Raw genomic sequence first — 20,162 nt, 5'->3', positions numbered from 1 at the left:
AGTATTCTAGTTTTTAGTTAATGATACTTGCATCTTATACAATGGCGACTTTTTGAATTAAAAGTAAAAGTACTAAAGTTTGAATTTATTCTACAGAACATTAAATGTACGGTAGTCAAATCTTAGAACATGTTACATTAAGACATTAATGGCATTTCTCTTTGTAAAGTAATGGAGATTTTGTAATTGATATGATTTTTTAATACAATGTGCGGGGTAGCAAGGATGAAAGAAAGTCACATAGAATCACACTTTGGATATCATTTCATGCCAAAATACCAATGACAAAAGGGTTATTTCTGGAAAATGTGCAAGGTTCTAAATCTACCATGGACATACTTTCCATTTGTTACATAAACATTGCTATACCAAAACTCTCAAACATCAGAAAATGTTAGTTTCTGGAAGTTTCACAACAACGTTCAAAAAGAGCAGGCTAAATTGCTTTAAAGACAGTGGTCAGTTACCATCATCATCCACAATCGTGACTGTGGCAACACTTGGGTCACCAATGCCTGCTCCTCCGGTTGGGTTTTTCAAGACGATGTAGAATGTCACATCATTTTCAAACTGGTTGTCATTTATGATGGGGACTGATATTGTCTTCTTGTACTCTGACTCTTTAAAAACCTTTAACAGACAATATTTTGAAATTCATTCTTGTTATAATCAAAGCAATAAGTTCATAAAAAAGGGAATAAGCAAAATTATCAATGCTCAAATAAGTATGGTAAGGTAACATTTGAGGCCAGTTGATTTCAAAGATATACAATTACTATCAAATAAAAAAACAGTTTTAAATTTTAAACATTAAAACCATGAATGGCAGTATTTAAAAACCTTTACCAAATTCTAGCACTAAAAGATACATGACTGTTCCTTAGCAACCATTCAACAAGTATATCCTCGACTAACCATGATACGCGGATGTAAGGAATAAATAAAAAATAATAAAGTTGAGCAAAACAATGAAATAATTTAACTACTTTTGTCAGACATGCCATTTATTTATCCATATTTCCACAAGTATTTAAGAACAAACGGTCAAAAGATCACGTAAATAATGTCAACAGAGTACAGACACTGAAACTAGGCCGCCATCTTGATTCTAGTACCTTGATTCGCGAGCTCTGACGTAATCTAGGTCAGCACGTTTTAATTAGGCCAACACTATTTTGATCAATTGTTTTTTGAGAAAAACAGTCAAACATATCTTTAAAAATGTTAATTTCAAAATTTCAACTTGTAATAAAAGATTTACAGTATTTTGTAAACATAAAACATTAAATCATGTCAAATTACTCGTAGTGGGGGAAAGTATAATTTAACCCAAAGATAAAACTGTCTCTTTAAGTGTATTTTCAGGAACACTAAACATTCTAGATGAGGACATAAGTGCCTTCCTCTCTGATCATTTTGTACATAAGCATGTTTAAGGGCAGATGGAAATAAATTATGTACTGCTTTATCACTGCTTAGGGATGCACCTAAAACAGAAATTAACACTCACTAATTTCTTTATTTTGACACTAAGACTATGGGTCATGAAAACACATATTATAAGTTTGTTTTGCCTTCCTACAAGAATTTAGGTCACGTGACCGTCATTGATAAAATGTATACAAAGCAGACGAAATAACCAGCGAATTTTTAAGGATGTTATGTGGCAAATATGATTGGTTTCTATGGCAATTAATTTGGGATTAGTAAAACTACGTTGTTTGCAGTGTTAACCATTGTTTCAAGTGAATTTATCTGTTTTAAAGATATTTTATCGTGAGTTGGAAAGCATCTACTCTTGTAAATAGTTTGTAGTAAAAATGACGTCATAGCTTTGCAGATACGTGCATTTCACGTGATAACCAGGTAAAAACAAAGATGGCCGCGAATCAAGGTTGGTCGCGATTTTAGGGACTAGGACGATACAAATAAAAAATAAAGTCTCTTTTTTATCAAGCCTTTCATCACCCCTAGCGTATACAAGGTTCTATTAAGTTTAGTACCAGAGAGTCACCGATGAATCTGAAGTCTTTTCCAGCCCTTGCCGAGGCCTCCCGTGTTTCATACTCGATGCTCACAATTCCAGGTACGGCGTCCAAGTTTGGAAGCACTTTCCCGTTTCCTAACCCTGCATTCCCATTCTGTAAAAATAATGAAGCACATTATTAAAATATATAAAACTCTAAATATGCATCAGCAATTAAAGGGCATGTAATACTATTAGATAATATTATCATAATTATAAGAAGCAAACATACAATTATTTAAATTCATCATCAATAATATTGTGCATTATTATATAAAAAAATGATATGGAACACAAATTGTGAGAAAAATCAATGTTTATCAAATAATTTCATAATCATCATTCAACTGCATCACCAAAATTGTACATACAAAAAGTGTTTGATATATATTAAATTTATAAGATGCATTTACATATATAATGTTACTGAAATGCAATCATCAACTATAAGAGTCATATTATAAATAATTACATGCATTACCAATTATAAAAAGAATACTATACATAATTGATATACACCAATAATACGATGCATACTTATTCAAAATTGCATATAAAAAGCAGTTTTCTTATATCAATTTGCTGAAACATGTTTGTGTTCTTGGACATGCAAGTTGGAAATTAACTATTACTCAGAGAAAACAAACAGATATCAGTATACTAAACAAAAATTCAATGTTTTTTGTTTTTATTCGTTAATTATTCAGTTAGGTTTCAATTGTTTGCACAGTTTGTGGTATGAATATTTAAAAACATGTGAATAAAAATTAGTTAATTTTTCTTTGGATCCATAAGCATCTGGATCACTTTCGACAATTTGTATATATTATTAAGTAAAAAAGTATGCTTATACAAATATCTGCTTTAACATTTTTCTGAGATATTAATATCAACAACAAATTAAGTAAACAGAACATAATAAAAACAACTTACAGGAACATTTTTGGATGTTGCAGCATTTGCTGCTCCAGCTTGCCTGTAAGAATAAAGACAAAAATCAGTAATATCCCTTTGGAATTGAATATCCTTTTGGAAATCGGGTAAATATTAATCAAAACTATGCTATGGCATAACCATGCTTATAAGACTGTGAAAAAGTCTAGCAAATAATGAAAGCCGAATGATTGTTTCTCCTACTCAGTTGTAAATACTTGTTTCTAAAAAACAACAGTGCTTAACAAACAACTTTTGTTTCATATAGAAGTTACATGCATGTTCAAAGGGGAAATAGTATTTCTTGTAGTGGTGTTAATAGCATAACAACTGATGCTGTTAAGGCCACTCCAAAAGTATCAAAATGAGGAAAAGAGACATAGGAAGGAAAATTGTTTGAACAGTGCATTCCCTTGATAATACAACAATGTTTCTTTTATAGGTAAACACAACAGAATTGCTTTATTTAACGGTTATTAACAATATATAAACAAGCCAAAACCATCTCCATATTTTGGTCATTGTCAGAATAAGGTTAAAAAAGGCAAATTTTTACCAAGAAAATATGACAAATTCCCCTGAAAGACTTGTAACATATTTTCATGATGACCTACGCTACCTCTCATAATGTTTGGAATATCAATCTGAAACATTTAAATGAGCAAAGTATATACATGGAAAGTATAAGTCCCTGCAGTGGATGTCAACTGGGCCTAAGCATTCTGCAGTTATTGATTAGAAGCTAAAGGTCACTACACCTTTGACCCACTGATCTACAAAATAAACAGGGTTCGTTTGCTGGTCATTTCCAACCTGACAACAAAGTTTATGGTCTCTCTACCTACATGTAAGGTTCTTCAGTTATTGATCAGAAACATATTTAAAGCTTAAGGTCACCATAACCTTGCACTTTAAACCACTGACCTCAAAATCAAATGGATTCATGTGTTGGTTATCAACCTTCCCACCAAGTTTGAGGTCTATGAGCCTAAGCATACTTAAGTTTTTGATTAGATACAGTTTTTAGATCGAGGTCACCACTACCTTGCCTTTGACCCACTGTCCTTAAAATCATTTGGGTTCAGCTGCTGCTCACTACCAACCTACCTACCCAGTTTGAGGTTTCTCAGCCGAAGGATTCTTCAGTAACTTTTTTAATACAGAAACAGATTATCAGCTGGAGGTAAAAACGACCTTTAACCCAAAGACCTTTGAACAGACAGACAGACGGTCTTATTACTTTATAAATATAGGATCTATCACAAATGACATATTAAAAGCACTATCTTATTCACCCATTTCGGAAAATTTGTTAGAAAGGGTGCCTTTGACCAGGTGATTATATATTGCCTGGATAAGTTGAATGAAATTGTGTACTGTTTGATGAGGATGAGATTCTTTTTATTAAATGCTTTTTTTTCCAGTAAGGCCTAAAAAATAAATATGTCTGTTCTTGTCACTACTTGATTTTACGTGTGTATCCATATATGTATATTTGTTATTAACGGTTGTATGTGGCCCATATTGAAAATTGGTATGTGTACTAAATATGTTATCCAGTTTAAATTAAGATGTAACTTGTCTTTGTGAGTTCGGAGAAGATTTTTTAAGTTTTCACTATAACACATATAGAGAAAACCCATCAGCCCCGGGGTGTGGCCAATTTTGACCCCAGGGCCATAATTTGAACAAACTTTGTAGAGGTCCACTAGACGATGAATCATGCCAAATATCTAAGCTCTAAGCCACATAAGTTCAAAGGAGATGATTTTTGAAGTTTTCACTATAAACATATAGAGAAAACCCATGACCCTCCGGGGCGGGGCCAATTTTGACCCCAAGGCCATAATTTGAACAATCTTTGTAGAGGTCCACTAGACGATGAATCATGCCAGATATCTAAGCTCTAGTCCAAGTTTTTCTTTTTGGTTGCCATGGCAAGCAGAGTTCTGCATGGAATTAAATTCTTTGAACAACTTTGATAGAAGACCACCCAAGGAACATCCCTATGAAGTTTTATTAATATTGGCCCATAGGTTAAGGAGGAGATGTCTTTTAAGTAAATTGTTGACGCACGACGCACGCCGGACGCCGGACAAAAGGCGATCACAAAAGCTCACCTTGTCACAAAGTGACAGGTGAGCTAAAAAGATAAACGTGAAAGTGAAACTGAAAGTTAAAGTAAGAAAGATGTCGTTGCAACTAAACAATCGCTGGTGCTTATTGGAATTTGACAAGGATGCATTGGGTAACATAACGAAGATACATTAACTGAATAATACGTTCGTCAGAGTCAGAACATATTTTTCCAAGTCCAGAAAAGGAAATAAGACAAGGTATTCTATTAAAAGTGATATTGATTATTTTTCATAGTGCTTGAGATTGTTACAGAATGAACAGTGGATCTAATACAGCAGATCTTTTTAAAACACTGGAAATTGTTAAAAAAACATGAAGTTGTGGAAATTATTTAATGAAAGTACTGTATGTGTACTAGTTTTGCTGTTTTACTGTTTAAAAAAGAAAATGGTATTATTTTTTATCAGTCAGTTTAAGCTTTTTTGATACTGATTCTAGTCTATTTAAACATATTCCAGTCCAATCTATCATTTTACACTGTTCCCTGCTGAGTCAGTAGGTAAGGTTCAAGTGTTCAAGCAGTGACCAGTGTCCCAAAGACCTGTACAATTCTGACAGCGCTCTATATTAGAGTTAAATGGTTTAGTCATTGATTCTAGTCATTTATCATTCAAAGTATTGATTTATATATGTTTTGTGGAGATTCTTGCCAGTTCTTGTTGTAACAGCATTTTATTTCATAATAGTTGTCATGTACATTTAATTGTAATACAACTTCATATAATACACATTCTATTTTAAAATAGTTTGTGCAATAATATAATGTTTTATTACTACAAAATGTATGCATTTTAAAAGTTTTGTTTAAAACATTTGCCCAAAATAAATTATCTAAATGTTATTTGATTCACTTTTTCACTGGGTTTGCAAAGTGTAAAGATGAACTGCTTCCCTGGTGAACAATACTGACAATGCTAAAAATTGCACATAATGTTGCCACCACTGGGAGTCGAACCCATGGCTTGCCCTTCAAAAGGATGCATTCTACAACTGAAATACATGTACAACGGCTGTCAAGCTAGCAGTTTTAGCTTATTTATGGCAGAAAGTTTGAATCTATATATCACACTGAATTTGTTTTAAAATAATTCACCTGAAATAAACATGAATATTGGATCATTCTGACATTTTAAAACATTAAAAAAAAAAAAATCCCTACCAACCTACCCATCTTTTTTCAGCATGTTACGGGAAACAGATATATTTTTTTTAGGCCTAATAAAAAAAACAAAAAAATCTACTTGTTTTACCTGCCCCGATGATACCAAATACCACAGACTTACAAAGCAATTCTGTAGCATGCATTGCAGAAATGTAGTACCCTAAATAGGTTAAAATGTGATGATAACTTATCATTTTAAGTCAGATTATGACAAAAATGAATAATTAGATGATATAGAAAAAAATTCACAACATGACGATATCTAAAACTTTACTTCTAGCGAAATTTACTTTCTTTTTATTTTGGTGAAGTCACTCGGTTTGATGATGTTTTTCATGAGTACAAAATTCATCTTTTACGATGTTTTGGGATAATTAAAAACACATGTTTTGGGGTAATAAGGAGTTGACCAAATTTTACAAAAGATGACTTTATCAGATTTTGGATCAAAAAGCATTTGCCAGTCTACAATATAAATATGTCTTCCAGTCCAAATGCCCCACAGACAGTATTTTCAAATTATCCATCATTCAATTTTCATACTGATCGATGTTTTACTTGCCGTACAAATACCGTATTATATCATGCATAGGACGCACTTTTTTACCACCAATTCTTGTCTTAAAAATTGCCTGCGTCCTTTCTATGCTATTAGAATTTCATCTGGGTTTTTTCCAAGTCCATTTCAGGTCGAAAATATCGGACCGGGGAAGAACGCGGTAATAGTAAGTATCTGTACTGCGTCACCAAAGAGAACAACTGACATACCTAGTTAAAATCACGCAAGTTAACACACACAGAAATATATTGAATGTTTACTTTAAAATGATTTATTGAGAAATAAATTGAAAACAAACAAGTTTTCGCAGTCCCAAACAAGAATTTCACACTTTGATTTGGTTGCTTGGGTCGATGTCATTTTCACGGGCTCAGTTAAGAATCTCACGCCTTGATTTGTTTGATTGGCTTCATTTAGCACAAGGCGCTAATCGATTAAAATTGCTTGACTGATATTATAATTATTATCGAATTTAAATGGTTTAACAGTTTGAATAAACATGCCATCACTTTAAGTTATGTCTCTAATTGTTATCCATCCCTAAATTACTATGCATTTTGATATAACTTTTAAGCTATGTTTGTGTTACCCACTGTTTACAATTGCTTGTTTTCGCATAAATGTATTTTTATTATAAATAAAAAATAAAATGATATTTTCTAATAATCGAATAAGTCTATTACGAAATTTAGGGTGCGTAACTATGCCCAATAAATACTCTTCCTTCTCTTGCGGAGATAGCGTAGCCAATAACAAACGAGGTAAATAAGGATTTGTGTAACAAATGAAAAAATAACATTCTGTAAGCAATCCCGCTTGGCTCGATATTCTCGAGGCTCGAAGTACTTTGGCCGGTCCATAGAATATCGAGCCATCGAGTTTCGACTGTATATCACTCGTCTGGCTGTGCAAGAATTGAACGATAAGTTTCTCATATAGACCTTCATATAAACAATAACCTATACAGTCATAATGTTTAATACTTATAGAACATAATACTTCCATGCATAGTAATGCAAGAAGATTTGCCCCAAAACTACACAAAATTTTATGAAAATAGTTATCTCTTTGAAATAGCAAGTATAAGTACCTTAGTTTAAAGAATTGAGTACCTAAGTTTAAAGATTGTTGGTATGCGAGCTCTTCCATAAAGATTTAGTCATTCTGCAATTAGTTTTAATTCAGTAGAAAAGTTCTCATTAATATTACAATGTTTGTTCGCAAGTAAGCTTATGTACATGTATAATAAGAAATGAGTTTCTAACAAAAACCCAATTCCATTAAGGCTAACAATAAAATGTCTGTAATGTTACATATAGGGTAGAAACGAAATGACATCTTTAAAGTCATACACTACATAGATTCACTGCAAAATACCTCCGTAGAGACACTAATTACTAGGAACTGCTCCCAAGTCAGTATCCTCAAAGGTGATAAAATGGAGAGCTTAATTTAGTTATTTTTATTTCTTTAGAAGCCAAGAAGAAATGGGATGCTGTAATTAACTTAAGAGTTAGAATGGCAGTACTATAATGTACCTGTGTGTTGTTGGTACAGATGATGAAATGTGCAGGAGAAGTGGGTAACAAAAATCAATACTCATATCTAGGCCTTGTAAACAATGCTCCACAACCAAAAAGAGAAAGCAAAACTAGTGAAAACCACTCTCTGGCCACAGCAGTCGTGCTGTTTTGGGTTTTTTGGACAAAAGTGAAGATGACCAAGTTTTATTTCTCTTTAAAAAAAAAAAAAAAAATGTTGTGACATAGAATGCGCCAATTATCTTGGACAATAATAGTTTTGAATGTTCAGAATAATGTTAAATGTTTTTAGAAGGCATAAAATTGATATACAAGTATGTTGGTTTCTGGTCGCTAGCCCCTTAAACTTAGCCCCTTAAACTTAAATCAAGTTATTTTGATTTCAATTCTTTTATGTTATGGTGTTTTTCAAGGGGGAGGGGGTTATTTTATATCCACCAAAATGCTATGAAGATGTTTAGAAATATGAAACTTGTAACTTAATTATGCACTCTCACAGATTTGCTGCTTTGGCAACTTTTTTGGTCTTGGAATGAGCCAATCTTTGCAATTATATCTAACAATATAAGACCGCTGATAAAAGATCAGATTGCATATATTCATATTTCCATCGAAACTTAGTGTTTTATGGCGAAATTTGTGACTAACGTTTTAAGAAAAATGCATAAAACAACAATTTATGAACATAAATATGAAAACCTGCGGTCTGTTTTGTCAGCAGTCTTATATGATTGGTTTCCATGTATTTAAGCAAAAATGTCATTCCAAGATAAAAAAAAATTTTAAACTTATCAAAACATTCAATCTGTGAGAGTCTGCAGCAGCTTAAACCTTAAAACTTCAAAATTTAGACAGACCAAAACATCAATTTATCAAAGAGTGAACATATCTCAAGGTTACCCAAAAGATTTAGGGCACTGCCTAAAATTTAGAGTAGGAAAACCGAAACCAGCATTTCTTTTGTAACTATCTTGAACATTGGAACTTGATTCAACTGTATCAGCTTCCATATATAGCAGGATCATGCAACAAAAAGGGGCTATCAAAATTTTAATCCAAAAATTGAGATGCACATTCAAAACAGACAGTGAGTGGGAAATACAACGTTAAGTGCTGAAAAAGTGAACATGTTTTACTCTGAATCCATCTTCCTTTCCTCAGGTCTATCTTTGTGATAGGATAGCCAAGTCCTGAAATGGTTTTTACCAATGATATCTGGGCTGTTTTGGCAATCAAATACAGATGACTGTGGAAACAGTGAAAATATATACTGTGCTTTCATATGCAGACAATTAACTTAGTCATTGTAATAAAGTGAAAATAAAAGTACTTATCAAAATTTGATGAGAAATACTGCAAATAAATTCCTTGTAACATTTTCTGAATCCTCAAGTTCTCCTCATAACATGGTAATTAATACAAACATTAAATAGCGGAGTTGAAATAATCTGCAATTAAATTGGCAATTATTTCCTTGACAACAGTAAAACAACATTATGACAAGTTTATAGACTTTTCTTTTTTGTTCTCATTCAATGATAAAATATAATTTAAAATAGAGATCACAGTATGATTTTAAATCATACAAGTTTTTGCAATGACATTTATAAGCACTATTATAAATTATGGGTTTCAAACTTTGAGGTAACTCTTAAGAATGGGGTTTAGAACTTCAGAAATAAAATGTCCTTCATTCATACCTTCCAGAAATAAATTTGCAGTACTCCCAGAATTTATGCAATGTGACCATGAGTGACAGCATTCATTAATTGCCAGTTGAACACTAAAGGTGTCCGAAAACAAGCAAATATGAGATTGAAATCCCCCGCCCAAATGATTCATTAGTAAACAACCAAACATTTAAAGACTCCAAACACAACCAAGATTTATAGTAAGTATTTATGAATCTGAACAATTTCTTTATAGTATTGATAGATATTTGCTTCATAAAGTTTAAATCAGCTAAAACAAGAGTTATCTCTTCAAAAGGATGAATTCATGTATGATCATTGCATTAATTAAAGGGCCTTAACTCTGATGGTACTAGGACAACATATGAGTCATTAACACCGCCCTATGGATGTACAAACACATTTCAAGTCTCATAAAATTCTTTCAATTACATCCTTCTGTCAATTAGTTATATATTATGGTTCCAAGAAGTCTAAGTTGATGGGTTTTTTCATTCATTAAAGGGCAATAACTCTTGTGTTACTGACCAAATTTAAGTGAATCTTGCACATGCACCATCAACCGTCAATATATATTTCATGTAATTTTCTTCAATTTCTATCCAAATCAAAGCTTTCACTAAATGGTCAATAACTAGTGCAAAGCTGACCAGATCAGGACGAATTTTGCACATGTACACTCTTTACATATGGCTCATTTCTTTTTGTCAATAACTTTTAAGGCAATGCCTCTGGATATTTATTTTAGTTATTTTTCATTACTTAAAGGGCATTTTTTACCCATGTGTAACTGAAATAATCTAGGCAGCGTGTACTTTGGTTATACACACATCAAAGAAGTTTCATTAATTTTTGTTAATGAGTAACATAAAATGGCAGCAGACAGACATATTTCAGCTATTTTTTATTAATTAAGGGCAATCACTCCTGTGTTCCAAATGACCTAATCAAGATGAATCTTGCCCATGCAGCAGTGCACTATGGTTATACACATACTTGACATGAGTTTCATTAATATCTGTTGAGTGGTTACATAGTAATGGAACCTGTCGGACTGACAGAAAGATAGACGAACTGATGGATGGAAGCCAAATCTTTCAATGAGGAATAATAAACCATCTTACACAAGTGATGCTAACACTCCTATTCACATATACAAAACTAAAAATGACTTATTAGATATATATACTTACGGAATATTTCTGTGGAAGAGGATGTCCACTTCAAGGAACCCAGCACTTTCCAGCACAGCATAGCGATCAGAGGAGAAAGTAAACTTTCCCAGCAAATCACCTGAACAATTTTTATGAGATTAAAGTTAAACACATTGTGTAAAGTAAGCCAAGTCATTTCATCTAAAAAAAAAAAATATATACTCACTAAAATTAATGAACAAAGCATTTAAGTGTTTTAAATAAAGCTTTCATAATACCCAAAGTCTTCAGCTTTAAAAATAGTTCCACAAAGACTCTTGCTATACTTAAGCTAGGAGACTTAACTCATTTTTTATGTCATGTTATAGTTATTTTTTCTTCATGGAGTATTAATGGATAAAAACTTATAGCACCAACTATAAGCAGGGTTCGAATTTAGACTCGCATACTCACAAAATGCGAGCGACATTTGCAAATTGCAAGTGACCTTTATTCAAGCTCGCAAAATTGTGCGAGTGGCCTTTTCTAGACCACAAAATGTGAAAAGGGAAGTAGAATAAACATGAACTTAACTCTGCTGCGTACTAGAGTGTAAACAGCCTATAAGTGGCATGTTTACACTACCAGTATAAAAATACTTTAATAAACATTTAGGTTATGCTAGTATACTGCTTACTAAGTTTAAAAGTAGCAGGACTTGGAAAGTGCTCACAACACATCCTTTTTATGTAGCAGGGCTTTTTCTGCCCATTTTGGGAAAAAGACCCTAGACATTTTGGGAAATTTTGCGTCGTGAAAATAAGAAAATTGGGAAATTTTACAGTGAAAAGAAAAAGCTTTCTAGTCTCCTGTGAATTAGGAAATGATTAGGATATTAGTTTATTTTCCCTTTAAAAGACCCACAATGGCTGAAATATCTCATAATAAATCATGACAGATAATATTTCATATCTCTGAATGAGATGAAAACAATGATTTCTGAGTTCAATTACTAAAAAACTTCACATCACATAATTTATTAGGATGTTGAAAAAGAACCATTACAGGTAAAAAGAATTTCTAAAAAAAAAAAAAAAAAAAAAAAAAAATATTTTTTTTGGATTGGGATTTTTTTCTGAAGATTGGGAAATATATTTTATATTTAGCTTTGGGAATGGGTTCGATAGTCGGACCCGTGGGTACTATAGAAAAAGCCCTGTGTAGCAATAATTTGTATAAAGTTATCCAAAAATTGATTTATTGGTTACAAAGTTGTGGCTAGGACACGTTTTCTAAAAATTCCTTTATTAGTAGTAACACAAAGTTGTGGCCTGGACACGGAATTGCTAACGCCCCCCAGTGAAATTAGCCTTTGAGGTACGGACCTGGAAAGCATGCTTGACAAATCCTTTTAATGTAGAGATGATTTGTATAAAGTTATTTGAAAATTGCTTTAGTAGTAACCCAGTTATGGCCTGGACATGGAATTGCTAACGTCCCCCCCCCCATGGTGATTCTAGTGTTTGAGGTATGGACCTGGAAATTGCGCGCGACACATCCTTTTAATGTAATGATGCTTTGTATAAAGTTATTTGAAAATGACTTTATTAGTGACCAAGTTGTGGCCCAGACACGGATTTGCTAACGCACCCCCATGGTGATTCTAGTCTTTGAGGTATGGACCTGGAAATTGCGCGAGACACATCCTTTTAATGTAGTGATGATTTGTATAAAGTTATTTGAAAATCGCTTTATTAGTTACCAAGTTATGGCCCGGACACGGATTGCTAATGCCCCCCAGTGAAATTAGCCTTTGAGGTACGGACCTGGAAAGCATGCTTGACAAATCCTTTTAATGTAGAGATGATTTGTATAAAGTTATTTGAAAATTGCTTTAGTAGTAAAGTAACCCAGTTATGGCCCGGACACGGATTTGCTAACGCACCCCCATGGTGATTCTAGTCTTTGAGGTATGGACCTGGAAATTGTGCGCGACACATCCTTTTAATGTAGTGATGATTTGTATAAAGTTATTTGAAAATCGCTTTATTAGTTACCAAGTTATGGCCCAGACACGGAATTGCTAACGGACGGACAGACGGACAGACAGACGGACAGACGATGGAGGCCATAACATAATACGACCCTTCGGGCGTATAAAAATATAACAAATACAGAAAATGCCAAGTTTTATCTCGAATCTTTCCAGGTTGCTCCGAGGCGTGCATAATACAAAGTGACAAATTTAGAGCATTCGCGCACTACAAATATGTAAACCCCATCAACCTTTGAATATATTTCGGCCAACTGTCAAAGTGAATAGACTTTGTCGATCGATATATTTCATGGTCTAGAGCATCCTCGCTACCATTGCTTTTATTTATTTAAAATTTATAATGTTATTGTTTTTAATACTTATAGACTTCATGAAATCTGTACCGTGTTTGCCGTATGGATGTTACCGGCTGGCGAGGGTAAATATGCAAAATAAACAATGTCTTGTAATCAAAAAGCGGCCAGCATCCGATTAGTCTTTCCGTACCCCCCAAAAAGATTAAGCCATCAGCAAGTTCTAGTAGTCGAGTTACTCAAGATTGATACGTTTAAATATTCATAACTTGTCTTAGGTGTAAATTTCTACTTAAGTTAGACACTATTATAAGGTAATAAAGCAAATAATAAAATTGCAAGTCGATTTTTCATTTTGCGAGTTGCCTCAGAAAGCACTCGCAAAATTTTGCGAGTGCTCCTCAAAGTTAAATTCGAACCCTGCTATAAGGCAGTTTCCCAATCTGTATGCCAATACAGTCTGTAAAGGTGTTTCATAGACTTTCACTCTTACAACTCAGTTTGGAACCCACCTTCTGGAGCCTTGCCCTCCTGCTTGCGCTTCTCCTGAGTGATGGCTGTCTGTACAACATCTGCCATGGTTTTCTTGGGCACACCTCTGGGTTTCTGCCCCGTGAGTGACCGCACAACAGCATGGCGGAACCTGCAAACATGAACAAATTCTTTAGAATAGAATTAAACTAAGAATGACTGGATTTACTAAATCCCTGTTTTTCTCAGTCAATTGGTTGTTGGTATATATCATGAAGTTGGCATACCATTTTTTATATTAGATCACTTGGTATGCCTTGATATTTTAAGTCAAGAAAGTTGTGCTATAACATTTATAATTGCTAATTTTGGTATCTAAGTCTTTGCATAGAGCATATCTTTGTAGGATATGTAGCCTTTTTTCCAGCTAGAGGCTGACAGTGATTTACTATTAAAGTCTGGTGGTGATACTTAAGCTGCCACATCAATCATGTATGTATCTATCTATCTTAGTCCCAAGAGCATATCTAAGATAGGGTGGGAAACAACGCTTTCTACAAGAACCCAAATGGAGCATTAAAAACAGTTACACAAAACATAGTTAACAAAGCCAAGAAATGAAATAGGCTTTGAGGTCTTTCTATGCTAAACTAAAGTGAAGTGAATATGGACAAATCGTTATGACAACTTAAGCTTTACTGATCAGTGTCTTGGTTAACAAAATGAGAAAATGACGTTTAACTTTGCGCATTTATCTTTAATGACGTTTAACTTTGTACAATTATCTATAATAATGTTCAATGGAAATGTCTGAGACATTCTGCAATCCAGTTAAAATAGTCCCACACACCCAATATCAACAGTTCAGAATTTCTTAGTATGCAAGGGGCCTTAGATCTGACACTATTTCAGCATGAATTACATACCTTGTCAAAAAAAGCTTATCACTACTGTGAGCAAGTCAAGAGGTTTGAACTTAATATCTTGAACAGTTTTAAGATATTAACAAATAATAAAAATTGTCATTACATCTTAGTATACAAAGTTAAATAAATTTTCGCAGGGTATGGTATTATTAATGTGAGCAAGTAAAGAAAGTATGAACCATAACCATGTTGTGACTGTTCAGATAACACAATTGTGGAGTACATTTTAAAGAATGAATTTTGAGATTATACCATGGTGTCTACTTCATAACAAGCCTTGGAGACTACAACTTTCTACATTTGTTACAGCTTTCATTTAGATCTACTCAAGTTGTATTTGATCCATTCAATATACACAACTTTCCATGCATCCCTTTACACAAAGGAGTTATCTCTGTCATGTCTTGTCAAACATGGGTCCCCTACAAAGTGAATAGGTGAACTAAAAGGTGAGACCTGTTTCTTCTATGATGTGTGTACTTCTTGGAAACAAACTAACATTGATTCAAATAAAGATGAATATAATGCATGATTTAGCAAATTGCCTGTGATGTTTTCTAAATCATTGGTAATTCTTCCAGCAGACGCCAAAAGTAAATGAAAAAGTTTGAAGTTATGATGCACTACTGTATTCATATATTTACCTTGTCCTTTTTGCAAGAAAACAAATAGTTACACAATTTATCAGAAAGATGCATTTAAAACAGAATGATAAGCCTTAATGCAGTTGTATATTATTCTTTTCATTGATTAATTATAATTATATCAAAACATTGTTATGAATTTGTCATCACCGAATTAAGAATATCACTGAAATAAGACTCAAAGATCAAGCATTTAACAACATTTTGGTTTAAAAATCTGGAAAAGTGAAATCAATAGAAATATGTTATGCTAAAGTTAATCAAATATCACACTTTGGGGTTGACTAGCACTATGGATCTATTGAGAAATAAGCATTATTAAAGGCAACAAGTATTTTTTGTTAGTATTGCCTTAAGTTTGCGCCAACACATGAGAAGAATCACAAAAATTAGCTTGCATCTAAGTTTTATCTCAATAAGGTAAGATTTTTTTTTAACAAGATCATTTTCCACAAACCTTCAAAACTGAGCAAAAATTGAGATAAAACTTAGATGATGTTTGGAGCCTTTATTTCTTATCCCAGAGCCTGCAAGCATATTTTCACTTCACTGAGACTTACGTAGCATGAGCAAGGGCTGTTGACCCTGCATTTTCAGTTACATTACTGAAATATAAACACTATTCTATAAGCTTTCAGTTCCTGAAGATTTTCAACATTTTGAATAGGAAACAGAAACAAAATAGGGTAAAAATCCTTACAAAGCCATGAATGTGCACCCACTTACCAATGCAAGCAAAGAGAAAAACAAGATATAATCAAGATTCTGGTTAAAAATAGATATATATAATAGCACTTTATTTTTTTTTTCAATAAAAACATCACTAAGAAAACAAGTTTCCTCATCCTGTACTGAAAGGCATATTAACTTAATACTGGTGTGCAATTTATTATTCAAATAAACTCAACTCTAGTTTTCAAAAAAAGTCCAGATGAACTATTTCTGACAACACATTATGTTTACAGCTTTTTCAGATATCCATCAGACAATTATTCCTCATTTAAAGTACACCTTGTGGCATGAATGCACGTCAACACAATCACAAAATTAAATCAGACATGCAAGAAAATAATTTCTAGAAATATTCTGGGTGATGAGTTTAATTTTTTTTGTTGATTGGCTACTTTTTAAAACATGTAAAAAAGAAATAAAAATTATCTTCCTTTATATTTCTATAATATTAGTTACAACATCTAATGCTAACATATCGTATGCATTTTACAATATTTAAATACTGGTTATACAACAGCATACATTGTTGAATACTATGCTAGCACAAGCATTGTTTATATGCTCCGTGGCTAATTTAAAAAAAAAAAACAAGACTGATTAATACCTTCCCAAAAATTAAACATAAGATGAAAAAATTGCTAAAAATTTGTAACCATAAGTCACCCCATATAAATTTCTGTCCAAATACTTGTGCCAACATAGCTTTCAAATCTACCCTTAATAGGCAAGCCATGGGTCAGATCTCGTCCAATCTGCCTGAATGCAGGATCAGAGCTAAGGACAAGCCCAAATTCCCACAGCAATTAATAAGGCTGCAAGACAAGCCTAGAGGCAAGTCCAACCTAAGAACATGCTTTGAACAGTGGGTCAATATAGCAAATCCCAACTCAAACTCCTCAAGTTAGAGGCAAGCCTGCAGCCAAGTCAAGACCCAACTCCTAGTCAACAGAGCAAGACCCCCCACCCACCCCGTCCCCTCTGAAATCCCATCCCTGAGATCCCTGGTGTACCTGGCACGTGTGAAAGGCTGTGCTGTATTGTGGGAAGGTCTCTCTTTATCTTCCATGTGCCCTCTATTTTCTGTCATCTCGATCACCGTGTCCGACTCTGCATCATCCCTGTAACATACACATCACTTATCGATATAATGCGTGTCAATAATGTATAACCTGTTTGTAAAAAAAATGATGATTCTTTTTGCTAAATGTAAAGATATATCAGTGAAAAAAGTGCAAACTTTGGGCTTGTGCTTATTAGTTTCACATATATCACATCAGAGGCCAACAATTGAATTCAAAATCTAAATATAACCATACTGACTTTATCATACAAGAATTGTAGAATGACATGTTGATATGTAACAATATAAAGAGGCTACTAACACTAGATACATATGGAATTACGCATAAACCTTGTTAAAGCTAGTGTGTATCATCTAGACAGAATGGTAATTCTTACAATATTTCAACTTAGTGTAATTTAAAATAGCATAATTTTACTACACCTATTGCATGAAACTTCAAGGAGAAAAGGGAGGCAATATGTGAGTGCAGGGACTTCAATACAACAAACACAATACAGATATATAATAAATACTACAACTTAATGGTGACAACATGACAAAGAGGCTCAGCATGCTGAATACCTTGCAGAGTTTTGATCAAGATTTACTATAACATTGGTGGTAGAGCGATGAGATTTCTCGCTTAACCTCTCCTGAGTGTTGATGCTGTCTGAATGAGAGCTGTAAGGACAAGACTGATGTTACCAGAAGGATGGTATTTGCAAAAAAGAGTAACTAACACTCTTATTGTCCAGAAAGTTGAGTGCTTGGAAATATGCGACTTTAGTACATATTTCCTACCGGATGAGGCTTATATATAAAAGACTCCCTGTAAAATAAAAAGGGTTAAAACCTGCATCCCTATGTGTTGCTGACCTATTGTTTCCACTCTGTTACCAATTGCTTTTTAGTCCTAAGACATTTCCACTCTGTTACCAATTGCTTTCTAGTCCTAAGACATTTCCATTCTGTTACCAATTGCTTTCTAGTCCTAAGACAGAGTTTTTGCGGTCAGTAAAAAGGCATCACAGTTATAATGCTGTCAGGAGAGTGCGTATGAAGTCTTTTCTGAGATAACCTTAAGGAAGCCAAGCTTTCTCATTACACTATAATGTAAAACACCTGCGAAATAACCATCTTGGTCTTATAATGCTTTTGAAAGGTTAATGGTTTACAACAGAGATGTACTGCAGGCCAGATCATTACTATTACATAATAAATTCATAACTTTCACAGATTTCTATAACATATACCTAATGGGATTGTCTAATAAAAGGCAAACTGATGGTTTACATAAAAATGGTTAAATGGCATATTTGTCTTCTGGCATTATTTGCTTGCTTGCTGAATTTTTAGTTCATACTCTACCAGCCACCGTTCAGCTATATTTAGAATGTTCTTGTAACAAGACGAACAAACCAATTAAATATATTGTGATTATGACAAGATTTGAGTTATGTAGTCATTTAAAATTTTGAAAAACTTTGACATCAGTAGACAAATACTGTCATCATGGCCATAAAATGTTTTCAGACAAGCAGACAGTATACCTTTATGGCAAAAGTTATTATTACTTCAGAATGCCAATTTTACTGACAAGAGCATCATTAAATCACCTTCACAGTAATGTCCATCTTGTGCACATTTTGAGACGTGCAAAAAAAACAAAACAAATGAAAGCAAGTGCAGTATGACATGAACCCTGATTTACTCTTTTAATAAGAATAACTAGTCTATTACAATGTATATGATAGAGTTAATTTTTGCGATCAACAGAAAATGCAGCGAGCGCAGCAATTAAGGGCGCAGGCCGAGAAAGAAGTAACTTTTTTGGGGTCAACATATTGTTGATATTTAGATTATAAGAATAACTTTGGCATGCTTTGCATAGTACAGAACTTTACTGGGATGACTTCGTAAAAATGTTTAATTCACCGTCGCATCTTCTCTACATGAAATTGAGCTACAGTAAATTGAATAAATCCTTGATTGTCAGTGGCCCACAAATAAGTGCGAACACCAATACAGGTTGAAAAGTATTTTAAAATAAATCAACAGAACGGTCTGCAAATATTAATCAGTTAAATGGAAAACATATCCTGTGGACCATTCAGAACACAATAAGGCCATCTCCTGAACTACTTCTATTTATTATTTGATTTAATGGCCGTGTCACACTGTCACGAATTGCATCTGCGAGTTACCCCAAGTGCTGGTGAATCAAAACTTCAAAATTTCCAAATTTCTTCATCAACAATTTCCAAATCCTGAATGAACATTCTAAATATTGGCTTTCGTATATTTACACATGAATTGGTGACATCACAGCATTCCACGTGCTTAGCATTTGTAGTATTCAATTAATAAGCATCTAAGCATCTGCCCAACACTTGGACGTTTATTAAGTAAACACTTTTCTCGTTCTTGTTTTTGTTTTGGTTACAAAATGATGAATTTTAAGTAGCTTGAGGCTACTCAGCCAAATGGCGGAAAAAAAAGAAGATAATACTATTACATCAGTTAATAAGGCCACTCCTTTTTTATTTTTTGGTTTACAAGAATTTTTGGGAAAAATGTCCACCGGGCGGTCGAAAAAAAAAAAAAAAAAAAAAAGGAAAACAGTCACAATACATACTCTTAAAGGGTAAAAATCAGAGAACAACATAAAAACATTGAAAATTTATATCATTTACATGACATTTTTAAACTGCTATTAATGCATGTTTTAATACACTCAAAGTTTCAAAGTTCTAATTAAACACACAGTTTAAATCTTACATACTGTGCATATAA

The 20,162-nt window shown here is 33.3% G+C and overlaps 1 protein-coding gene across 1 annotated transcript in view; it reads right to left on the bottom strand.

Moving 5' to 3' along the window:
- Positions 1–19,653, bottom strand: part of LOC128226659 (sodium/calcium exchanger 3-like) — a 28,062-nt gene extending 8,409 nt beyond the window's left edge. The window contains exons 1-9 of the mRNA XM_052936630.1: positions 19,574–19,653; positions 17,317–17,424; positions 16,135–16,179; positions 14,046–14,176; positions 11,245–11,344; positions 9,497–9,550; positions 2,960–3,002; positions 2,004–2,141; positions 468–630 (exon numbers count right to left, since the gene is read on the bottom strand). Of these exons, the coding sequence (XP_052792590.1) occupies positions 468–630; positions 2,004–2,141; positions 2,960–3,002; positions 9,497–9,550; positions 11,245–11,344; positions 14,046–14,176; positions 16,135–16,179; positions 17,317–17,424; positions 19,574–19,620 (829 nt within the window). The 5' untranslated portion in view covers positions 19,621–19,653. The remainder of the gene's footprint in view (positions 1–467; positions 631–2,003; positions 2,142–2,959; positions 3,003–9,496; positions 9,551–11,244; positions 11,345–14,045; positions 14,177–16,134; positions 16,180–17,316; positions 17,425–19,573) is intronic.
- Positions 19,654–20,162: the final 509 nt, after the last annotated feature.

This window comes from Mya arenaria, chromosome 3, assembly GCF_026914265.1.
Source record: "Mya arenaria isolate MELC-2E11 chromosome 3, ASM2691426v1".
Classification (NCBI taxonomy): Eukaryota; Metazoa; Mollusca; class Bivalvia; order Myida; family Myidae; genus Mya; species Mya arenaria.
This window is presented reverse-complemented; position numbering and strand designations above follow the sequence as displayed.